The sequence below is a fragment of the Akebia trifoliata genome, chromosome 5, assembly GCF_017979445.1.
Source record: "Akebia trifoliata isolate Shusen 1 chromosome 5, ASM1797944v1, whole genome shotgun sequence".
Classification (NCBI taxonomy): domain Eukaryota; kingdom Viridiplantae; phylum Streptophyta; class Magnoliopsida; order Ranunculales; family Lardizabalaceae; genus Akebia; species Akebia trifoliata.
In genome coordinates this window covers 7,184,486-7,208,122 of record NC_141379.1, presented here as the reverse complement: position 1 = coordinate 7,208,122, position 23,637 = coordinate 7,184,486, and the positions used below count along the sequence as shown (strand labels likewise).

Here is a 23,637-nt window from a genome sequence, read left to right as displayed (position 1 = left end):
ATATAAATACATACAGATAAAACGTTTTAGTCTTTTTTATTTCCTCCTATATTTGTAGTTGAAAAGTGGATTTTTTAAAATTTTATATTTTTTAAAATTTTTTTTAACGCTAATAATTTGAAAATTAGGCATGTGATTAGATCAGATCGATTTCGAATTAAGGATGAAATGAAACATATTGGATTCTGTTTATAAATTCACTAATCCGATCTACAAAATTTCAGATTAATATCAGAGTGGTTCTTAACCGATATCGAATCCATCCATTGCCAGTCCTATAAAAAATACAATAATATTTCGTACGTTAGGCGTAACAGCTTTTGGAAGTATTTATAGACGACTAGATCCAAAAGCACTTTGTGATCACAATCATCAAACAATGTATGTCACGATCGCAATTCTTCCCTAAACAAAATCCACACAAGAAATTTTGCCAAAACCAGAATTTCTCCAAATAGGGCATTTTGTTTCTTTGTAGTTTTTTATTTCTATATAAATATTCTTCCATAAGAATGCAGCCAACTTTCAAGCCTTCCCCTTCACGCCAAGTAATAGTATTTTAGTTTTATATTACAGGATTTAATGGTTAGTGGGAAGTTTAAATTGTTTGCATCCATTTACATTTGTTAAAAAATTAATAATATATAATTTTTCTTAGATTACTTTCAAATATTTTTATTCCTAATCTCTCTCTCAAACGCCTGCCAACGGCCCAAAACCAAGAAAATATCACAAAATATATTCTTAGGAACTACTTTTTAAATTTTTATTATTATTACAATTTACCTTAATAACAAATAATAGGGAGCTGCTATTGCCACACCAAATTTTACTAATGCCACACCAATTCTTATGTAAATCACTAGAGAATCGTACGCAATTGGTGTGGAAATAGTAACCCTAAAAAAGTAACATTTACGAAACAGGTGATTCACTAATTGAACTGATTTTATAACAAAATCCGACGGAATTAGGTAGACTCGATTCAATTCAATTTTTAAAGCATTGCTCAAAATCACATTTTTTTAAAACATTTTGACCAATTACAAATAATAAATATATTAATCTAGACACACAAAAGAATTGAGGATATTTTCATCATTTCACGAGGAGAATTTCTTCAGATAGACTAATACGAGAAATTTTAAGAATTTAAAAGTATCTCAAAATCTTTTTTTTATATTAAAAACAAATTGATAGTAGGACCGAAATTTATCGAATTGGTTGGACCATGATTGGACCTTATTTCAATTTAATTGGACCAATTATACTTGATAAAAATTTAAAATATGTAACATTATTTTTAAATTAGTTTCTTTTTTTTTATATAGAAATTATTACAAAAAGAGATTGGGTGTTTGATTTTAAAGCACTTTTCAAAACAAGAATTCTTACTTACCCAAAAACAAAAACACAAAAAAAACAAAACAAAAAAAATCACTTGAGGATAGTTTAGTCATTTCACATATATTGAGGAGAAGTGGTGTAACAGCAACATGAAGGAAACACAACAAAACAGGAAAGAAAGATAAAGAAATAAACATTCTAAACAGATTAAAGCAATGTAGAAAAGATAGGACATGTCTAGCCTCAACCGCAATTTAAGGTGTCCATCAAACAGACGGTTGAGATGCTTTGTAAGTTTATCCTAAAAAGAAATTACTGATCTCTAGGAAATATTTGTTTTATGTTCCTCCCATCCTAACTGTCTGTTTGATAGTAAGCGTAAGGTCTGAATACGTGTGAAAGGTAATTACATTTATCATCCCACCATACCCCACCAACCCTTTCCGTCCTTTTAACGATCCACACTCATCCCAATCATCTCTCTCTCTCTCTCTCTCTCTCTCTCTCTCTCTCTCTCTCTCATATTTTTCTTTTTTCTATAAATATCCATGACTTTCAGCTCTAAGCCTCTAAGGCAGAGATTCTAAACTTCATTTTCTCTCTCTCTCTCTCTCCAAAGATATGTTGAGAAAAGGCATTGTTTTGGCTTTTATCTTGGTGGTTTATGAGATAAAGAGCTGTTTCTCACAAAGTTCAGAGATTAGTAGGGGAAGTTTTCCAAAGGGTTTTGTTTTTGGCACTGCTTCTTCATCTTATCAGGTCTCTCTCTCTCTCTCTCTCTCTCCATATGTATTATATAAAACATTGAATGTTTAAAAAATGCATCAAATTATAGTAAAGTGTTTTGGATTCTCTTAAATGAAGCATGGCCTCTAGATAATGTGGTATATATACAGTTTCACGTCAGAGTATGCGATGTGAGATCCAATCTTGAGGTCATTCCAACACGACTCATAAATTTTATTCATTTGTGTCTTATTACTTCTAAATAATCTTTGAAATGTGATTCTGTTATTGGATATTTTCTTCAAGATTTTGATTAAAATAATAATTAATTGAAAAAATCCAAATGTTATATTTAATATGTAATTAGCATAATTATTTTCATATTTGTAACAAGGAATTTGTGATCCATACATCAATATATAAATGGGAGCGGTTCAGCAGCCCTAAAGTTTGCCAAACAAGGTGCGAAATATTTTTTGTAATTATTTTTGATGGCGTTAGAAATTTTGGAATAGGTTGATTTTTTGTGAGAATGATTTCTACAGTGAAGAGATCATCCTCACCAAAAATTAGCTCATTATGAAATTTCTAACCCTAATTTATAAGTTGAAGAATCGTGGATCGTTCAATTTTTATAAATCACTTTTGATGGGATTAGAAGTTTTGGAATAAGCTGATTTTTGGTGAAGATGATCTCCTCATCATAGAGATCATCCTCACAAAAAATCAGCTCATTCCAAAGTTTCTAACCCATATTTTGAAAAATATTTATCACCATGTTGGACAAACTTTAGGACCGCTGAACCGCCCTATATAAATATGTTTTTAAGGAGAAATAATTGATGTTCTTAACAAATACTTTTTAACAAAAAAAAAAAGTACTAATAAAGTTAAAGATAAAGACTTATTTAAGTCAATTTTGCTGACAAAAAAGCTAAAAGATGCACGATAACATGACTCCTCCATGTGGCATACACACAATACTCATCTGACGTGGGTGTGTCAAAATCATAGATTTTCTTTCATCGGGATACACAAATGCACAGATTTATAGGGATTTGTGATTGTGTATCCCGAGGCATAAAGTCTATGGTTTCTTAACTTTGTTGAATTTCCTTAAATTTTCTTTGGCTTTACCACCGAGGGGTATCTTGGTCAATGTGTATGATAAAATGGAGGAACTTTTCATAGGCTACGGAGCCGTCAAGATTCCGTTAATTACTAGAGTCCTAAAACCGCAATGTTTTCCTTTTGGTTTATTCGAGAACTCCCAACTCCCACCGAATTGCTATAAAGAAAGCAGTCTATGATCTCGCACGTGAATTCCTATACACGTGCGGAGAGTTTGATATCCTACCACGCACTGTCACGTGCTGATGGTATCCGAATTGCGAATTTGCGACTATCATTTTTTTTCTTTAAAATTGATTTATTTTAATTAATTTTTTTCAGTACGAAGGAGCAGTGAAAGAGGGTGGTAGAGGATCAACAATTTGGGACAAGTTTTCCCATTCTTTCGGTAAATTTTTTCTCGAACTTTTTCGGGAAAAGAGTAAACACGTGGCATTTAGAGTGAGTTTGATAGACGATTCTTAGCCGTTGGATTAGAAAAGAGTACAACTCCTTGGAGTACAGGATTGAACTCTTATTATTTGTCTCTTTATGTCTGTTACTACTGTTAGCCTGTGATGCTCACGAGCGCTAGTGCTACTGTGTGAGCGAAAAAATCAAAGACCTTTATTGGGATTTCAGTTCGGTATCGTTAAAAACATCAAATATTTATGAATACTAATGTACATACGTTTATTAGCCGTCAGATTGATCAGAGTCTTTGATGTAATAAAAAAAATCTGTGGGACACCAATGAGAACAATACCACAGTTAGGATTCGCTGTGCAATGTGGTCAATTACCTAATTGGCCTCATCGACAGCTTTTGCCAGATGTCAAAGAGACAAAGAGTCAACGTCGGTTGCATTGTTGTAATGTTGAGTCACAGCTGGAATTTGGAATTGGTCCCACTATCAATCACATTTCTATGAGAACATCTGATTGGTGCTGGAGATAGTGAGTTACTAATCACTAAGTGGACCAATGGCTCAGATTATCTCACTTTAATATTTGCTTATTCTTTTGCTGTTTAGGAAAGATAGCTGATTTTAGCAATGGAGATGTTGCCGTGGATCAGTACCACCTTTATTCTGTAAGCCCTTTCCACATTTTTTATTATTATTAAAATGAGTCGTGATAATATGACTCACTAGGTGGCATACCGAATCGACTCATGATGTGGACTTCGTAGATCTGTACATCTCGAGATATACACTTCCATCGATTATGGGGAAGTACAATCATGTATCTCGGGACTACAAATCTAGGGTTCCAAACTTGTCCACATCAGAAAGTTGATTAAGTATGCTACCTGGTGAGTCATATTATCACGACTATTAAAAATAATCAATTGAGTAAAAAATCAGCTCATTGTAAGGCTATAAATGACATTATACCAATCAAAATTAGGGTATGAAACGAGTCTCACTTGTCCCAAAATTCGAATGATTCAAAAATCAAATTTGTCGTATTTGAATTTTTGGACCAAATCCAAATAGAAAACAGGTTAAATATTGTTTAATGTCCCTTGTTCCGACGTTACCCAACCCTATGTGACTATCCCAAACCTAATTTAGGGATGTTTGGATTTAAATTAATATGGTCCCATTTAATCCCATTATCAAATTATTATTATTTGGAATGTGAATGCAGGAAGATATACAACGAATGGTAGACATGGGAATGGATGCCTATCGATTTTCAATTGCTTGGTCTCGGATTTATCCTAGTGAGTTTACGGCCTCATTCAATTTTAAATTATTATTTTTATACATTTTTTAATCTTTTTCTATTAAATATATATATATATCTCTCTCAGACGGAAATGGCGAAATAAACCAGGCTGGGATCGATCACTACAATAATCTCATCAACGCTTTACTCGCCAAAGGTACCAAATAATAATATATAGATTATTTAAATAGTATGAGCTATTATAACTAACTAAAACTTAGGATCATAGTCACAAAATTAATAAAGTTCTCCAAATAAGGGACCAGTTGATTAAATCGAAAGATCAATCAATGGTCGATCAGGTAATCGTCGAATATTTATTTTATTTTCTTTATCATTCAAATATTAAGAACAAGATAAGGGTTTTTCATAAAAATTGTTCAAATTTATTCAAATTAACCAAATTGAACCCCAAATCCAAAATTGTCTAATGTGCAGGAATCGAACCGTATGTGACACTTTATCATTGGGATCTTCCACAAGCCTTAGAAGACAAGTACACAGGATGGCTCAGTCCACAAATTATGTAATAAATGTTAAATTTATTTGATAAAAATAAGATTTTTCTGACAAAAATACCCATATGAAGAAAATGACCGAATTGTCCTTAATCTTTGATAGAAAGGACTTTGCAACGTACGCAGAAACATGCTTTGAGAAGTTTGGCGACAGAGTGAAGCATTGGATAACTTTCAATGAGCCCCACACGTTTGCAATACAAGGGTATGATGTGGGCCTCCAAGCACCGGGCCGTTGTTCCATACTTCTTCACCTCTTCTGTAGAGCTGGAAACTCCGCAACTGAACCTTACATTGTTGCACACAATGTTCTCCTTTCACATGGCACTGTTGCGGATATTTACAGAAAAAAATATAAGGTAAATTATTAATTATTATCTTGTTAATTAATGTAGGCAAATTTATACGACATGGAGCTGAGTTATTAATATTACTTTGAAAAATAGAATTAATACTATTTTTGTTTTAAAGTAATAAAAGTGATTATTAAAAAATTTAGTAAATTTAATATATATTTATTTGACTCATTCTAGTGGACTAGACTTGATAACTATTCGATTTAAGTACTTGAGTCTAGTTTTTGAGTTTTAAAACTATATATATATTTTGTCATTAAAAGAATATGAGGTTTTCTCCTTGAGACATGTGATCTTAAGATGAGACTCATTAAACTATGATATATATGTATATAAAATAGTAATATTTGTCGAAAAACGATTAAATTGACTTTACTCATAAATAAATTTTTATAATATTTAGCGTCATATAAGGAAAGTTATTGAAAGATAGTATTAATTTGATTGGTTTTATTTTTTAAATGAAATATAAAATAGTTATTTATTAAATATATTAATTATTTAATATATTTGTATTTTATTCAATGTTTAATATATTGTTTAAATATATGAAATTTATTTATATTTGTATGTCTAATTAGATTTGATCCAATTGTTATTATATGGATTTGGATCCTAGAATTCAAGAGATCTGATATCCAATTCTTTTCACAGATTTGTTCCAAATCTATCCCAATCTGATCCATTGGTAGCCCTACTCTTATTATTTGGCATGCCTTACCCAACCTAAAAATAGATTCATCTTTCACCTCTGGTATGATATTCACCATGTGCATGCAGTCTAAACAAAACGGATCAGTGGGGATATCGTTCGATGTTATATGGTACATACCAACATCAAACTCTACAGCCAACATTGAAGCCACACAGAGAGCACAAGATTTTCAATTTGGCTGGTAACACTATTTACCAACTTCTTTTCTTATGTTATTTATCATGTGTACATGCATGTGCATGCACGTGTGAGCTTGAGTTGATTCATCAGCATCTTCGAAGTTATATCCCAAAGATTTGGGGACGGTTAAATGAATCATGTTTCCCATTCAATTAAGTCCTGATCCACATCTTGTGAAAAAACGAAACGATAAAGACTATAAAAATCACACAAACACAAGGATTTACGTGATTCGACAGTGTGCCTATGTCCACAGATCAGAACAGGATCAATCACTATTTTCTTTCAAGTTTTGCAATCTTAAAAATCTCTATTTTTAAATTCAGGAGTTGCTAAAACACGTCTATCTCCTAAAAATAGGAAAAAACCCTTAAGAAAATATTACAAGGTTGCCCTTTTATGTGGGGACGTTGTCTCATGCACCCCCGCAACACATCTTCTGTTATGAGTCCAAAATTCGTGTGTGTCATGTGAAATGGACCTGCAACCGCTACGTCGAATTGTGGGACACACAATTATGCTTGTAAGTGTTGAGTTGGGTGCAAACGCACAACCTCAAAGTTACTTTACAATACCTCAACCAAATGAGCATATCTCTGTGTGTACGTGCATGCGAAGTGCATTACAATATGTCAACCAACCAGCTATGAGTCTCAAGCCCTAGTTTGTGCTTCTTTACACTTGTGTTGCAGTCTTGTAGACCAAGTTTTCACTAATTTCTCTAGTACAAATCCTAATTTTTACAATGAAAATTACCATTAAACAATTATTTAACTAAATTGCAGGTTTATAGACCCCTTGTTCTTCGGGGATTATCCGAGCTCAATGAAAAAAAGAGTTGGAAGCCGATTACCAACATTTTCCAAAGTTGAAGCTGCTCTACTTAAGGGATCTTCGGATTTTGTAGGGATTAATCACTATACGACATTTTACGCTAAGAACAATTCGACAAGTATTATTGGTAATCTATTGAACGACTCCTTGGCAGATGCTGGTGCTGTTACTCTTCGTAAGTTCTTTGCGATTTCACTATTTTTTCTTCTTTTGTTTTACCTTTAAATGTTTTGGAAAATGAAAAGCCCTTGAATGATGACTTCTTAAATGTTATTTCTTTTTTAGCTTATTAACTTGCTTGTAAATTTACAATTATCTTTGTCTATTGGAAATTAACCAAGTTAAATAGCTGTTGTATGTATGACTCTAATATTTTTTTAATAGATTATCAAGATCAATTGATGTTAATGTTCATTATAGGATTGTTAGAGCCTTGTTAATCTCCATATTATGTTTGTTAGCATTCATTTGATGCAATTTCATAATTAAACAGATTTTCTCAAGACTTTAATCGTTTTTTTGGGTTTGAAGATCTATTGATGTTAATGTTCCTCTTGCTTCTATTAAATTGCATCTCTTTTGTGTTTTATTTCTTATTGCTAACTAATCATACTCTTCTTCTTTCTGGTTTTTTTCCTTTTCCAGCCTTCAGAAATGGGATACCAATAGGAGATAGGGTAAGCCCAAACATGTCAACATTTTATTTTTGGTATCCATTTGTGATAGTTTCAGACTAGATGTTGACACCATCATCATGCACATTTTTTTTTTATATTAAAAAGCATGTTAAATGCATTAATGTGCTTGGATATAAAACCCATAGGCCTGACAATATCAAGTTTTTGTTCTTGTTTTTTTGGGTCCTTTGGATTATTCATCATTGTTTATTCTAGAAATACAAGTTAATTTACTTGGTGATTGAATTGCAGGCATCATCTATATGGTTGTACATTGTGCCTGGTGGGATCAGAAGCTTAATGAATTATATCAAGCAAAAGTATGGGAACCCTTTGGTTATTATAACTGAAAATGGTAAAAAAATCATAATGTTATCCCTACTAAATCAAACATTTTGACACCATTAATAGAAGAATATAAGCTAAGATAGCTTTGTTTATTGTTGGTTTTACAGGGATGGATGATTCAAATGACCCATTTATATCCATCAAAGATGCTCTTAAGGATGAGAAAAGGATCAAATACCATAATGACTATCTCACAAACTTACTCGCTTCTATCAAGTAAGTAATCTAACATTATAGTGTTAATGAGTGCCACAAGGTTGGTTTCGGACTGAATCCGATAAGACGATTAGGTTGCATTTGGCACAACATTTGGGAGCCAATTTTCAGTTTCTTGATCATAAAAAAACAAATTTTGTGGTCAAAAGCATGTTAAGTAATTTCCACTTTTTTTTATAACTTTTTTGTATGTATAAATGTGTTCAGATTGAGTAATTTTAGTAGGGTTGTCAATGGATGGGCCTGGTTGGTCCTAATCAGGCTCAAATACCAAGTCCAACTCACAAGTATCCATGCCCATTTGTCCCGGGCTGCCCCCACAAATTTTCATATAAATATTAAAAATAAAGATATAATACATTATAAGTTATGATAATGCGGAGATTTGGAATTGTGTAGGAATCATAAATGCTTTTCATCAAGATTTCATTTGTATCTTGATGAAAAGCATCTATGGTTCTTACACACTTCCACGTCAGACGTGTCCCCCATGATTTCCCCCACAATGTTACTCTATCACGATTCTATAAGTTATAATTAATATTAGAGTTGTGCTGGAGTAACATTAAAATGTACATCGATTCTCATATTGCTGATGTGGAGGTGCAAACATAACCATAGATGCTTTTCACTCGTATCTTGATGAAAAACATTTATGGTTTCATGCATCCACGTCAATGATGTGAGAATTGACGTACATTTTAATGTTACGCATTTTCCTCAATATTAGAACTGTGATAATCTAACTAGCCCACGTGGCACACTCAATGGACTCTTCTGATGTGACAAGTTCAAGAATCGTGGATCTGTACGTCTCAGGATACAATACTGTACTTCCCCATAAAATGTATATCCCAAGGGAATTGTGTATCCCGAGACGTACAGATCCACAATTCCCGAACTTATCACGTCAGAAGAGTTGATTGAGTGTGCCACGTGGGGTAGTCAGATTGTCATGACTCTTAATATTATACTAGGTTATCGTGATGGGCCAAGCGTTCAACCCTGACCTGTCCCGACTAGATAACTTAATGGGCCTCGTAACACAACCCATACCTGCTCCACGACGGCCAGGCCAAACCCAATCCATTGAAAGGCCTAGGAGATTTTATAACTCGATCAAATCAAATTGGATCAACTTGAAACTGGGCTAGGTGGGCCCTGATCGAAACCCAAAATTTGATTTTAAAACCATGATTTGTATTTTATACATCCTTACTTTGGTATGCAGTGATAGGGAGAAGAAGCTAATAGTTTTAATTGATTTTTTGATGCAGAGAAGATGGGTGTAATGTGAGAGGATATTTTGCATGGTCTCTATTGGATAATTGGGAATGGGCAGCTGGATTCACTTCTAGGTTTGGCCTCTATTTTGTGGATTACAAAGACAACCTCAAGAGATATCCCAAGGACTCTGTCCATTGGTTCAAGAATTTCTTAACATCTACTTGAATTGATCAAGAATTGAAGGTTTTACATTGTCTTTCTTTGTGTTTGTTATGTGGGATTGAATATAAAGGATGACAAATTGTGTGGTTTGAATCGTTCCGATTGTTGGGAGTCAGAGACGTTATGGGATTTTGTCAAATAAACAAAATCATTAATGATTGGAACAAAGGTTGATCTCAATAATTTGAATTGTCGATCACAACAATTTAAACCATCGATCTTATTAACTTAAAGGGGGTGAGGGGACATTAAGAAAAACTAAAGTTCACTAATTGGACAATCAAGTTACCCTCTAAAAGTTAGGATATCTAGAATTAAATCCCTCAGGTTCATTAAATAATTTCTCTTACGAACTTATGGTGATCAACTATCATGGTGAGTTGGCTAGATTCCATAAATTACCCAAAAAACAATATGATTTCAATTAAACGTCACAAATTAATGAAATTTGAATTGAAATTAATTTTTCTCATAGTGTAAACATGGTTTCAAATCTCACTTTAACATCTCGTCTTCATCATGAACAAGACTGAGTTGTCTCGAAGAGGAAATTCTTTTCGGACAAGATAAACCATTTAATTCGGTTTGCAATATATTATTTATTTATATGAAAAAAGGTAGATTAGAAGATGTTTAGTCATAAAATCATATTTTATTTATATAATAGAATTTAAATTCTAAAAACTTAATCATTTTAATCAAAATATACAAAATTGACTTAGTTGAGATTTTCAAAATATGATCCAAGTAGTAGGGATCTTTGGACTCGAAAATCTCATGTCTACATCATCCGAAAAATAAACTTGTCTGTCCGTCTCGTGCATGCATGATACCGAGACAACTCGAGCGATATGTCTCAGCATCAGACGAGGGTGGAGCTAGTAAGTAGTTGGTGGGGGCAATTTTCCCCACAGAACTTTGAGACACCCTTATATATTCAACTAATTACATGCCCATTTGTCCCTAGTCCCTCACCTCTCTCCCCATTTGCCCCCAACCCCCTCCCTCTCCCCTTCAATGTTTTGGGGCCTTCTCATATACTAATTGAAAATGACTTAACTATCATTTTCTTCAATTTCTAATAAAAAACCTTAGAATTTCTCCCTAAAATCATTCATCTTCAAGTTCTTCAACTATACAACTAACCATAGTTTGCCCCCACTACAAGAAAATCCTGGCTCCGCCCTGTTTGAAACCATGCAACTTATAGAACGACAGTCAGATTATTTGAAACATATAATATTTCATTTAATTCTTATTATTTGTTTTATAAAATCAAACCGATTCATTAAAGGACCTTAAACTTTTCATTTAACTCCTATTATTAGTAGATCTTCAATGAGATTCCATTAGCAAAAATAGGAAAATATAGTCTTATTTCCTAAGGCCCATTTATAAACATTCCATAGTAATAATGAAAAATTCCTTCTTAATTTTTTTGGTGTATTATTCTCTATGTATAACAATAAGTACCTTTACTTAGAACTTTGATTTAGAAAATATAACCATTGTCACAGTTTGAGAGAGAAATTTTGGTGAGATGGGCAGTGGTAGTTTTATGGTTGGGCTCATTATTGCCATGGTTGTATTCTGGATCCCCACTGAAGCAAGACAATATAAATGGATTAAAGCTTCTGCAACATTCTATGGTGACTTATCAGGTCACGAGACGATGCGTAAGTTCTTCAATTTTTCTTTATTTTTGTGAATTTTTTTCTATATAAACCTTTTGTTTTAGTCAATATGTGGCTTCTTTTACGAAAATGGCCTATAATATTTTGCAAAATATAAGAATGACTTAAAGAGAAAACATATGACCCTGGCCATGTAAACATGAAATCCAACCGATAGAGGAGACTGGAGTTTTGTTAGTAACTTAAGTTAATGTCATTATTTTATCGAATATTATAATATTCATAAAAAATTATTTCCTCATTAAAATACAGAATTTTTTTGAATTATTCAAGTATTTAGACGAATAATATTTGTATTGAAAAAATCAAAAACAAAAAATTCACCAATTTTTCGTGAATAAAACAATAGATTGCTAATAAGGGTTCAAACTGATGATATGCCCTTGACCACAGTCTTCTATGAGAGACTAATGGAAAGCACTAAAATACCCTTATAATCAACCTTTTCAGCCTTTAGGATCAGATTTACGACAAAAACTTTGATTTAATTGATAGTTTTCATATTTTCTTTACCATTGATTTTAAAAGACATAACTGTAGAAAAGGTAATTAATTAAATCACGCAAACAACAAGAGGCAATTTTGTCATCAAAACCTAATTTTTACAAGAGATTAAAGAAAAAGGTATTTCTCATTTAACTCTTATTCTTATTTTATACCCATTGATTAAGGGGCATAAATGTTTCATTTAACTCCTTTTATTGGTAGATCTTTGATGGGCAAAATTTGAACAAAAAATATTTTTATTTCCCTAGGACCATTTATAGAGTTCCACATTAATTTATCCTTTAGAATCAGTGGATGTTTTTTCAAAGTATTGGATGAATGATGTTGAGGGTTTAGATCCGTGGACATAACTCAATCTTGAGGAAACGACGTAAAGCTATGTGTTTCTTATGTGCTTGCATCTTGCTTTATTTCTTTTATATTGTTCTTGGATCAATTTCTTTACAACTCTTACTTTTTAGAGCATAAATTTGTGTAACATTAATCATACATACCACTTGATTTTAAATTTTGATTATTTTCTATGCATAGAGAGCGCTTGTGGCTATGGCGATTTATTTCAACAAGGATACGGCCTAAATACAGCGGCCCTAAGCACAGCTCTCTTCAAAAATGGCCTTGCATGTGGTGCATGCTTTGAGATAGGATGCTATAACTCTTCACAATGGTGCAAGCCCGGTACAATTCATGTCACGGCCACCAACTTCTGCCCCCCTAACGACGCTTTGCCTAGCGACAATGGGAGTTGGTGCAACCACCTCGCAAGCACTTTGACCTCTCCATGCCCAAGTTACTACAAATAGCACAATATAAGGCAAGGCTGGCATTGTCCCCATCAAGTTCCGCCGTGTGCCTTGTGTCAAGGCAGGTGGCATCAAGTTTGAGATCAAGGGCAACCCATATTGGATACTCGTGCTTGTTTACAATGTTGTGTGGATAATGGTAAAGTTGTGGATGTCAAGATTAAGGGTACGAACATGAATTGGATACAAATGTCACGAAATTGGGGTCAGAATTGGCATATATTAGCCTAAGAGATCTCTTAGTTGAACTTAAAAGAATGGAGTATTTGCATCCTATGCTACACAAATACTTCTTCTAACCATATGAAAAGTATACCTCAATCGAAGACATTACAAGTATATGATTTTACTAGAATTAAAAAAAAACAGGAAGAAGAAAAGAAGCAATACAAGGAGGAGGTCGAGAAGATGGTGAAAAAGGAATTACAGGGATGCAAAAGACTGATTGGGGTGTGTTGGATATGTTTAACGAAGACTAATAACGACACTAGGGAGAACGAAACTCAGCTTTGAACATGTCATCCGAGGTAGTCCTTATGTTTTAACCAGTGTTCGTTCTTCTCTCTCCTGTGTCCAAGAAGAAACTCATTCCAACAAACTATGGTAAAACTAAATCCAGTAAGTGAGCTAAACCGTTTGAAAACTCATGCACAATACAAAAACCGATCTTCTCTCATCTATCTTAGCAAAGAAACCCATTCCCCACAAAAGATGGTCAAAGTGACCTCTAGTCAGTGAGGTTAAATTGTTCGATAACCCATGCAGAATACACAAAAATTGATTATGGGAACTGCGAACATCTTGGTCAATGAGCTAATTTTGTTTTCAAATAAATAAGCAATGGGCCTGTTTACTTTTAATGCATAAAAATCAAGGCCTAGTGAAAAATAATAATGAGCGGAGAGTGAGATCTACTCACTTAATTAGATAGATCATTCCCTTATCACATCCTTTAGATTCTATATATAACATAACCAGAAGAAAATATCAACCAAATGGCATTATATGAACAAGCAGAGACACTGTTGAGATATGAGATGTATCCATTAAGAGCACAAGTGTAAATCAACACCAGCCCCCAGCAGCGATGTTGTCACTAGTTTCTGAAAAAATGCAATTATATCTATTGCTTGACAAAAAACATTACTAAAGAAAGAAGAAAGAAGAATTACCAAAGAAGAAAGAGAGGGGGGGCGTTGTGGTTCTTTTTATTAACTTCTCCCTTATCTCTTCAGAGTACTGATGGGTGTCATCAATGTCATTCCATGACATAAATTTGATCTTCTTATGCTAAGGAGTGTGGAACTTGGCTTTATTGAAATGGTAGGATCCTTCAATGACCTTCAATATTTGTGATCCAACCTCGCTCCTCCCCCTCCTCTCGCTCTCATCAGTACTGGTGTGTGTAGATGTTAATATCATTCCATGTCATGCATTTAATCTTCTTGTGCTGAGGAATGTGGAACTTTGGCTCTCTTGGAATGGTTGGATGCTTCATTGACCTTTATAAACAAAACACACAATCCCACAAAAATCAGAGACATCTTATGTTGAAGGTCTACCAGTCTCATGTTCAAAACAAGGGAGAATATATAAGTAATCATAAAGGCAAGATTTCAATCAAAATCAGGCAAGATCCTTACCTGTGTGGGATGAAAGGCCTGTCAAAATAGGGCATGGGTTGAGCTCTAGGAACAAGATCCCTCCTCAACCTCTTCATTTCTTCTTCCTCCGCCAACTACGCGGAAACAAAAACAACATAGAAAAGATTACATATCAAAATAAAACTCCTTATGACAGTTGAAAGCTGATAATTTACCTTTTTCTGCCTCTCTATTTCTGATCTGTATTGCTCAATAATGCTCAACTTCTCAGCAACCTGTAGAAGAACAAGAATACAGGTTTGGGTATCTTTTAAGTGGATGTTCTTTAAGTTCATCTTTGTATGTAAACCAATATATGTTAGAATTTATATTTTTATGGTAAATAAGTAAATAAGTCTATTAGATTCTTACATAATGATCAAATTCAGCTCGTTCCACTGCCCTCACGTCACTGTGAAGCTTCAAGTCGACTGGTCTCGTGATTTCTTTCACTGGAGGCTTCACCAAACACTGAGATCACATGCAATTAAAAGTTGAACATACAGATGCAAAATGAAGGACATGTGTAATCTTTTGGGTAAAAGCAAATTTGAATATTGGTTTATTATCAAGGAAGAAATATAAAGATAATTTCCATAAATCACTACTTTCTTAATTGTTATTCTATTTCTCCATCAAAGTAGTGTGGGTTTGGAAGGTAACTTAATAAAGAATGGTTGCAGTTGTGCTAAATTGACAAATTTGCATAACTTGCATGAGATTATTTGTAACTAAATGACGTAAGGTCTGACCTCTGGTTCATCTGTTGTCCACGGGAGACCTTGTGCGATTGGTATCCGTAATTTCTCCTCCTCCGTAAACATTTCCTTTAATTTCTGGAAGAATTCCTCCTCTTTACATTTCCCTCTTTCCTGAGAATCAATTGGGTATGTAAGTAAGTTAGACTGTTAGAGAGTTTATTCCAAGTAACAAACACTAATTTTATAAAAAATTATGAACACATCACTGTCTTGAAACAAGGATCCATTTTTTTTTTTGTTTTGTTTTGTTTTATTGATACGAGTCATACAACCTGCTACTACGAACAGGCATTTTGGGTAATTTGAAGAAGAGATTCCTTCTTATTTATTATTATAAGAAAAGATGAAATAGGCCTGTGGTTAAGGTTAAGAAAAAATAGAGCTTTTTTAAGCATTTACTCTATATAACAAACCCACTCTTTTATAGCCAATTACACTGCCATCAAATTTCTGGGTACTTGGGCTTAGACCCATAGCTCAGTTGGTTTGACACATTACATGGCAACTTCGAGGTCGTGGGTTCCATAAAAAAAATTAATCTGGGCAACTGTAAGCAATTAAGTAAGGTAATTTTGAAAACCAGTAGGAATTTTAGGTGATTTATGATTATGGGTACCTCTGTTCTTAGCTTGAATGGCCTTTGTTGAGTGAGTTTGAGTTGTTTCTTCTTCCATTTGCTTCCACCAAAGACCCCAGTGGACTCAGTGCTCTGAACTTGCATAAACATCAAAACTTTAAAAGATGAAAAAAAAAAAAAATACTCTAAGAAGTTCACAGTTGCATCAACAAACCGACACACCACTAATAACATTGAAGGAAAAAAGAAAAACAAGAAGTAAGTATGAAATTCTTACATTTCGTCGGCTCCTTCGGCCTCCAGCACTAGTTCTGCTTGTAAAACTGGAGATAGGATTCAAATAAAAATAAATCAGAACCTATAAAATAGTACTAAGTAGAATCCAATCGATTTACTACTGACCTTCGCCTGCTGTCGAGCGAAGATGAAACCCTCGAATCCATACCGAAATTATCCAATGTGAAGAACAACTCTGCTGGAGGGAAAGAGGAAAAAGAATCCTCCTCAGTCTCTGGAGCTTTAGGTGGTTGATTCATCTCCTTGTTACTTTCTTCCTTCTCTTCATCTTCTTCTCCCTTTGAATCCTTTGAACTTTGGATGGAAAGAAGTTTTTCAAACGTCTTAACCAAATTCATCACTCGTCCAGAACCTGAATCTGGAACACTGCTCCTGGTTTCTTCAAGCATTTTGTCCCTCCTTCTCTTGATCTTTGAACAACCCATTTCACCCGAAAACTTATTCTCATCGATTTCTTGATTGATTAGCTCATCTGAACAAGACCCATTACCTTCTAGGGTTTTAACTTCTGACCCATCACCATTTTTGATGCTTTCGATGATCTGGTAAATCTCTTCCTCTTTGTGATCGGCTCTCGGATAGTTCTTCGACTTATCAGATTCCCATTCTTGATCAATAATGCTCCCATTCTTGAAGAAATCTTCTTGAGATGATCGAAGACTCTGATAAGCGACACAAGGGCATTTCTTGAGATTAACCCCCGACTCATTGCATTTACAGGTGATCGTGGATGCCGCAATCCCCACCGCCTTTGGGTTCTTCTTTGCCACTAAGAATTTCCTTTCTCTGATCTTGTTACGGGGTGACAGGATCTGATTTAGGTTCTTGGATGCCGATTTCTTCGAATTTGTCGATTTGATTGATGGAGACTTTCCTGGTTTCTGCACTGGACTTGAATTAGAGTGATTGGGATTGAAATTTTCGGAAACACGATGCCGAGATGTTTGTGGGTCTTTTATAGGTGTCATGTTTCTGGTTTTTTTGTGTGTGGCAAAAATCAATCTGTAGAACACAAGAAATCGATGCAAAGATGTGAGAAGACAAGAAAATTTGGGCTGAAATTGGTTTCTTTGAGAGGTGTTGATTGTGATAAAAGAGGGATTGAGTTCTTCAGGTTTTTTGAAGAAGGGGTTGAGATGGGGTAGGACTTAGGAGAGGAACGTTATGTTCGACGCTCTTGTAACGGCTACTTTTTGTGTGTTTGTCTGCCAGCGTTGGATGTTTTTAAATTTTAGTTTGTTAGTAGTGGGCCTTGGATTCAAGTGATAAGGAGGTGGTGACGTGGTGTTGATTGTTATTTAATCTCCAGTGAGTTACGAAAATGCCCCTACCTATTGCGTTAGCAGATCTGCTATTGGTATAGGTCCGGGTCCATATCAAACCGATAAGTTGGACCTCAACTCTTGAATCCGATTGGATATTCGGTAGATTCACTGAGTTACGAAAATGCCCCTACCTCATTAGCAGATTTACTATTGTTATCGGGCTGGTTCATGTCGAACCGGTGGAGTTGGATCTCATTACTTTGAGCAACTCTAATGGTTATGCTATATTCGTTTATCTCAATTTCATATTTTTAGATAATAATAAAGTACAAAAATGCGATATTTAGCACACACCGCTTGGGAGTGGATCCTTTGTAGTAGGTTTTTCCTGTAATTATCAATAGTGATTTTTAGCAGTTGAGATAATGCCACAACAACAATACACTATTAAGGGTATGTTTGATTGTACATGAAAAATAGGGTGGAAAATCAATTTTCATGAAAAATGACATTTTTCAAGTGTTTGATTGCACATAGAAATGAAAATTCATTTTCCACCCCAATCAAAAAGTCCATTAAAACATGGATTTCACTTTCCCACCAATATGGGTGGGAAAGTGAAATCCACCCATATTTTCCATCCCTAATTCTTCCCCACTCATATCTTCTTCTTTCCTATCACCACCACCACCATTACATTAACCTCATCATCATCGTTGTCATCGTCACTGTCGTCGTCGTCACCGTCGCCGTCTCCGTCTCTATCATCACCATCTCCGACCGTCTTCTCTCTCTTTTTCTCCTTTTTCTCCATCCCTTACCTCCTTCGCCGCCACCACCATGTTTTCCTCCCATCTTCCTCACTTACCTCCGTCGCCGTTATCATCACCATCACATTCTTCCTTCTTCTTCCTCATTTACCTCTACCGCCACCATCGCCGTCACCGCCACCACTACCGTCTCCGTCGTTGTCACTGTCGCCGCCACATCCTTCCCCCTCCTTCTTCCTCCTCATTTTCTCTTCTTCTTTCTTCTCATATTTTTTCTATGATTTTATCCAAGTAAAATCAAACAATGGAATTTGATTTTCCAACCCTACCTATTTTCCACCACTATTTTTTCATAGATTTCAAATTTCATGGAAAGTCACTTTTCATGCAATCAAACATACCCTAAATCTACATTTCGTTTAAATTTAAGAGTTCAATGACCATTCTTTTTCAAAACCTTTGATCATGGTTTTAAAAATTCTTTTTGTAGATTTTTCTTTTTAAATCTGATTTATGCTCGAAAATCTAAAAGATTTGGGTGTTATTAATTTAAAAAGGGATTGAATCAAGAGTATAGAAAAATCACTATAATGAACTGTAGGAAAAAATTACTATAGAAGATTTGCTCCCGTACCTACCCAATACTTCTTCTCAAAAACAAAAAATACAAAAATACAAAAAAATAAAAAAAACAAAAAAATAAAAACAACTACTATTGACATGCTTTGAATGAATGGATATTTGATATATATATATATATATATATATATATATATATATATATATATATTATATATATATATAAAATCCATTTTATAGTAATTTGGTAAAAAAAAAAAATAGGAAAATGCTGAAGTAACATTAAAATTGACATTGATTCTCACATTACTTATGTGGATGTATGTACAGATCCATAGATGCCTTTCGTCGAGATGCAAGTGAAAGGCTTATTTGGCTATGTGTGCACCTCCACATCAGCAATGAGAGAATCTGTTGATGTATATGGCTCATATTGAGTGGAATACGTATATAAAAAAATACAGGCAGATGCCGGAGTGGTGAGATGAGAGTTTGCGTTCTTTGCTCCGCTCGGAACGCATAATATATCGAACAGAATAGAGTGAACGACAGCATCTGCTAAGAATATATGTTTGCCAGGGACGAATTTTGTAGGTTGGGGTACGGGAGCAATGCCCCCGCGGTATGGTACAAGGGTATTATTGAAATCTTCTAATACCTATTGTACGATTAGGATTTATTATAAATTCTTATGATGTAACCCTACTTTGACACATAATGAAAATTTAGTTTCTCGTTTTTGTGAATGTAAGCACATCGCCGAACCACGTTAAATCTGTGTGTTTATTTATATTTCTTTCTTGTTTTTCTCTTTCGTATTATTCATCAAAATTATCACACGTAGCACAACAGAATCAATGTCAATTTTAATATTACTCCAACACGACTCAAAAGAATAATCCAAAATATATTTTTCTAACCTAACTTTTAGGTTCTTGGATGCCGATTTCTTCAAATTTGTTGATTTGATTGTTGGAGAGTTTCCCGGATTTTGAATTGGACTCGAAATTGGCAATCAATTCAAAAACCAAGAAACTCTAATTAATACTATTTTACATATCTTGTGTTATGGGATTGGATCTTATCAGATCGAGTATTGAGATCCAACTTCTAGGTTTTGATATGGACAATGAGCTTAAATAGAGGCCTTTTCATAACTTCACTTGAGATTTTGTGCCACTTGACTAACAAACCTAAATTTAAAAATTAAACATCCAATACTACCAAAGTCTATTTAGTGGACTTAGTTGCGTATGTAGAGTAAAGAACAGCCCCGTGAAGCTACGGGCTTTCCCTCTGTCTGGCGCGCATCCTTCCCTCCCCTCCTTTCTATCATTAGAAGCAAAGGCAGGAGCAGGTTTTTAGTCCCAAGTAACAGATTGAGTAGCATTTATAACAAATATCTAAGGTTAATTTATTATTAATTATTTTAAGAGTTAGGACATAGATTAATGATATTTTTATGAATTTATCATGAATTTTTTTGGATAGATTAATGATTTATTGTATAAAATTTTATGTTTATTTTTTTCATTAAGAATATGTTACTTCTAATTTATAGAATATTGACAACCCATAGAACCGGACCAAACCAACCTAAGTTTGGTTTGGTTTTGTTCCAATGGCATTGTGGTTCGGTTCTTGATCTTATTTAGTGGAATTGACCTATGTTGGTTCAGATCCAATTTTGCCTCAAATTGAACCAAATTAAATATAGTTTAAAACTCAAGCTTGACTCCACTCCACTATTATGTGCATTGAATCAAGTCACGTACAAAACTTGTGAATTGTCTTAAATGGGTCAAATAAAAAGAATATTAAATTTTCAAATAAGCTTTTAACATTTTAAAATAAAAATATTTAATTTTTGTTTCCCAACAAAGTATTACATGTGTAGGCAAGAACTGACTCAAAAAGTTGATGAGTTGACTACACAATTTGATTCCATTGAATTTTGAGAGAAATAATGCCAAAATCCAATCAAGTTAAGTCAACTCAATAAAATTTTGGGTTGACTCGACAAGTTTTAAAATTAGAGTCACGATCCATAATGGTGTTATGCTCCTATAACAATCTACACATCGGGGGGTATGCATGACCTGGTTAAAAGCCCCAGGAGCTTTAAACTCCAACAAAAATGTGTCATGTAGATATTGTACTTTATAATAGGAATGGGACACATTCTAGACATGGTTTTAAAACTCGTTTTGACATCTCATCTCGCCTCATCCATGAACAATACCAACTCGTCTTGGACGAGTTTTTTTTTAAGACATTTGAGTCGTCTTATTCAACAATGAGAAAAAAATGAAATGTGATTTTAAATCTCTTTTGATACGTTCGTTGGTGGACGATACCAAAACGTGTCGGACGAGCCATCTCGGTCTCAGACAAGATTTAAAACCAAGATTTTAGATCCTAACTCTTAAAACTATGGTACATACTTCAAAACATATTGTATACATTCTATGTCTTTACTATCATAATGAGAGAAGGGCAGGTAAAGGCTAGTTGACACCAAAATTTTCTTCCAAAAATGTCACCACAAAGCATTTATATTTACTAATTATTAGGGTTTTGGTCAAAGCAAATGTAATTATTAAGACATGACTCCCATGGTTAATTTGTTGAATTTTTTTGTTTTAAAAATCCATTTTAATCTTCAATATTATAATGAGATAAAGTTTTATGCAAAGTCAAAAATCACCCTTGGATGACCTTTTAAATTTTTTAAAATAATTATTTAAATAATGATGTGTTTCGGAACGTATCTGCTCAAAATGTTGAGACTTGCAGAGCCCAGCTTATAGAGTAACATCATAAGATAGGCTTCTAACAGGCCAATACACAGGCAGCGAAATACGAGTTCTACGATGCGTTTAGCGATAGGCGTGTGGGGAGTTTGAGAGGCCTTAAAGCTTAAAAAAACGACCATACAAGACGTTTTGCTGTAATGAAGGTAATGTAATAAAAATTTAATCTTGCATATATCCTAACTTTTACAATACATGCATGTTTACACATGCCACCTACTATTAGATTGGGATGTTATTGATCCAATTCAATATATTACCAGATCAAACTTTAATCAAACCAGTTCGCTCTCATTGGATCATAAACCTAGATTCATATCCTAAAGAATAGGATCATTACAAGTAACTTAGAAATCTTTCTTTCTAAAACTACTTTTCACTCAAAACCTTTCTTGAAAAAAAAAATTATTTTTGAAGAGTTTTTATCTTTCGAACATGAGGGATGTAAATATAGAATCTTCACTTAAGAAAATTTGAACTACTAGGGTTTGGGACTCGCCACCGTTCATGAATATTTTGGGGTGTGAATGGTCACCCAAATATAGAAATTTCTTTCAAAAATATTGTTCTTGAAAAAAGTGACTCCTAAAGGTCAAACCAATGAGATTTGGGTAAGGGGAATCAGTTGAAGGGTGGGGAAGGTATTAAGCACCCCATTCTACCTATCAAAATGATGGTTACCTAGGAACAAGGCCTTTTAAAAGATTTTCAAAACTTGAGATAATATTTGGAGTGGAGACAAAATGTAAATTCTATATATGAATCATGTTGATTTTTAAACCAAGTCTTACAGTAATCCTATTGGCGTGGAAAACCCTTGAACAAGTTTATTTTAACCTTAATAAGTAAAGAGTATACATAGAAGAATGTTTTGAATGCAAATGCAAAATTTGACATGTTTGTACCTAAATGCATGCAAATTTTAGCAATCTGTATTTTTTAAACATGGGTAAAAGTCATTGTCAAAATCTAATCAAGTCAACTCCAGTCAAAAAGCTTTTTTATTGGTATGAACTGGACTTCAAGATGGTCCTACTGAAAAAAGAACCAATCCATTTGGAGTCTTGATTTGAGAGTTATAGTCTTGGGAAGCTATTGTCTCCAATTTTCTATTGGTACAGACACATGCCTCATCTCTAAACCATAGCTCTTAAACTATACCATATTTGGTGGGTAGAAATTTTACTTCAAGATGATTCTTATCCAATTTGAATCAACTCAAAATATTTTCTCAAGAGGGAGAACCATTTGTCCTGAGTTAGCCTACTATTTCATGTTTATCTACTATCTTTAACAACACAACCTCATTAACGCAAGAAATTTATTATGCGGTGGAAATGCAAGAAAGTCGTGTACAAATGATGTTATTATGAGATATATGATTTGACAAAGGTGAAAGCGAAGGTAGTCCTATACAAGAGTATCTTCTTAGTTTGCCTCATGAATGCAACGTGAATGTAAATTTTTCACATGGTGGGTTTTTGATCTTGATCAAGACTGACTCAGTACAAGTTGAGGCCCAAGGTGAAACCTTTAAATGAGACCTATTTTGACATTTAATATATGGGTCGACTTCCAAATGACTCAACTATGAAAACATGAAATCCACTGGTCACAGATACTTATCTCAAGGATAAATCTAAAATCATTGGATTTTGTGCTTAATTGAGTGGGATGATGTATTTTTTCCCATGAGTCAATTTTCATGAGTAACCATAA

General features: G+C 34.0%; 2 protein-coding genes and 1 pseudogene across 2 annotated transcripts; 2 read left to right on the top strand and 1 right to left on the bottom strand.

The window, feature by feature from the left end:
- The first annotated feature begins 1,873 nt into the window (after positions 1 to 1,873).
- On the top strand, positions 1,874 to 10,392 carry BGLU40 (beta glucosidase 40). Its single transcript, XM_086442597.1, has 13 exons — positions 1,874 to 2,106; positions 3,526 to 3,592; positions 4,217 to 4,275; positions 4,836 to 4,911; positions 5,002 to 5,073; positions 5,355 to 5,442; positions 5,538 to 5,793; positions 6,571 to 6,686; positions 7,471 to 7,694; positions 8,165 to 8,196; positions 8,449 to 8,551; positions 8,652 to 8,760; positions 10,038 to 10,392. Exons 1-13 carry the CDS (start codon positions 1,969 to 1,971, stop codon positions 10,210 to 10,212), a joined length of 1,515 nt encoding a protein of 504 aa, XP_086298723.1. The 5' UTR covers positions 1,874 to 1,968; the 3' UTR covers positions 10,213 to 10,392.
- A 1,092-nt stretch (positions 10,393 to 11,484) lies between these two features.
- LOC147401340 (expansin-A25-like) lies at positions 11,485 to 13,444 on the top strand (annotated as a pseudogene).
- Positions 13,445 to 13,867: 423 nt separating this feature from the next.
- LOC147401339 (microtubule-destabilizing protein 60-like) lies at positions 13,868 to 17,679 on the bottom strand. Its single transcript, XM_086442595.1, has 8 exons — positions 16,597 to 17,679; positions 16,472 to 16,517; positions 16,234 to 16,326; positions 15,609 to 15,728; positions 15,229 to 15,327; positions 15,033 to 15,092; positions 14,857 to 14,951; positions 13,868 to 14,715 (listed from the first exon to the last, which is right to left on the bottom strand). Exons 1-8 carry the CDS (start codon positions 17,457 to 17,459, stop codon positions 14,604 to 14,606), a joined length of 1,488 nt encoding a protein of 495 aa, XP_086298721.1. The 5' UTR covers positions 17,460 to 17,679; the 3' UTR covers positions 13,868 to 14,603.
- Between the last annotated feature and the right edge of the window lie 5,958 nt (positions 17,680 to 23,637).

What these genes read in the sequence shown, in the direction of transcription:
- BGLU40 (XM_086442597.1), top strand. Translation starts at nt 1,969, where the DNA reads ATGTTGAGAAAAGGCATTGTTTTGGCTTTTATCTTGGTGGTTTATGAG. An exon ending in TGCTGGTGCTGTTACTCTTC is followed by an intron (nt 7,695 to 8,164) that starts GTAAGTTCTTTG and finishes TTCCTTTTCCAG; the next exon opens with CCTTCAGAAATGGGATACCA. An exon ending in GGTTATTATAACTGAAAATG is followed by an intron (nt 8,552 to 8,651) that starts GTAAAAAAATCA and finishes TTGGTTTTACAG; the next exon opens with GGATGGATGATTCAAATGAC.
- LOC147401339 (XM_086442595.1), bottom strand. Translation starts at nt 17,459, where the DNA reads ATGACACCTATAAAAGACCCACAAACATCTCGGCATCGTGTTTCCGAA. An exon ending in TCGCTCGACAGCAGGCGAAG is followed by an intron (nt 16,518 to 16,596) that starts GTCAGTAGTAAA and finishes TCCTATCTCCAG; the next exon opens with TTTTACAAGCAGAACTAGTG. An exon ending in AAATAGAGAGGCAGAAAAAG is followed by an intron (nt 14,952 to 15,032) that starts GTAAATTATCAG and finishes GTTTCCGCGTAG; the next exon opens with TTGGCGGAGGAAGAAGAAAT.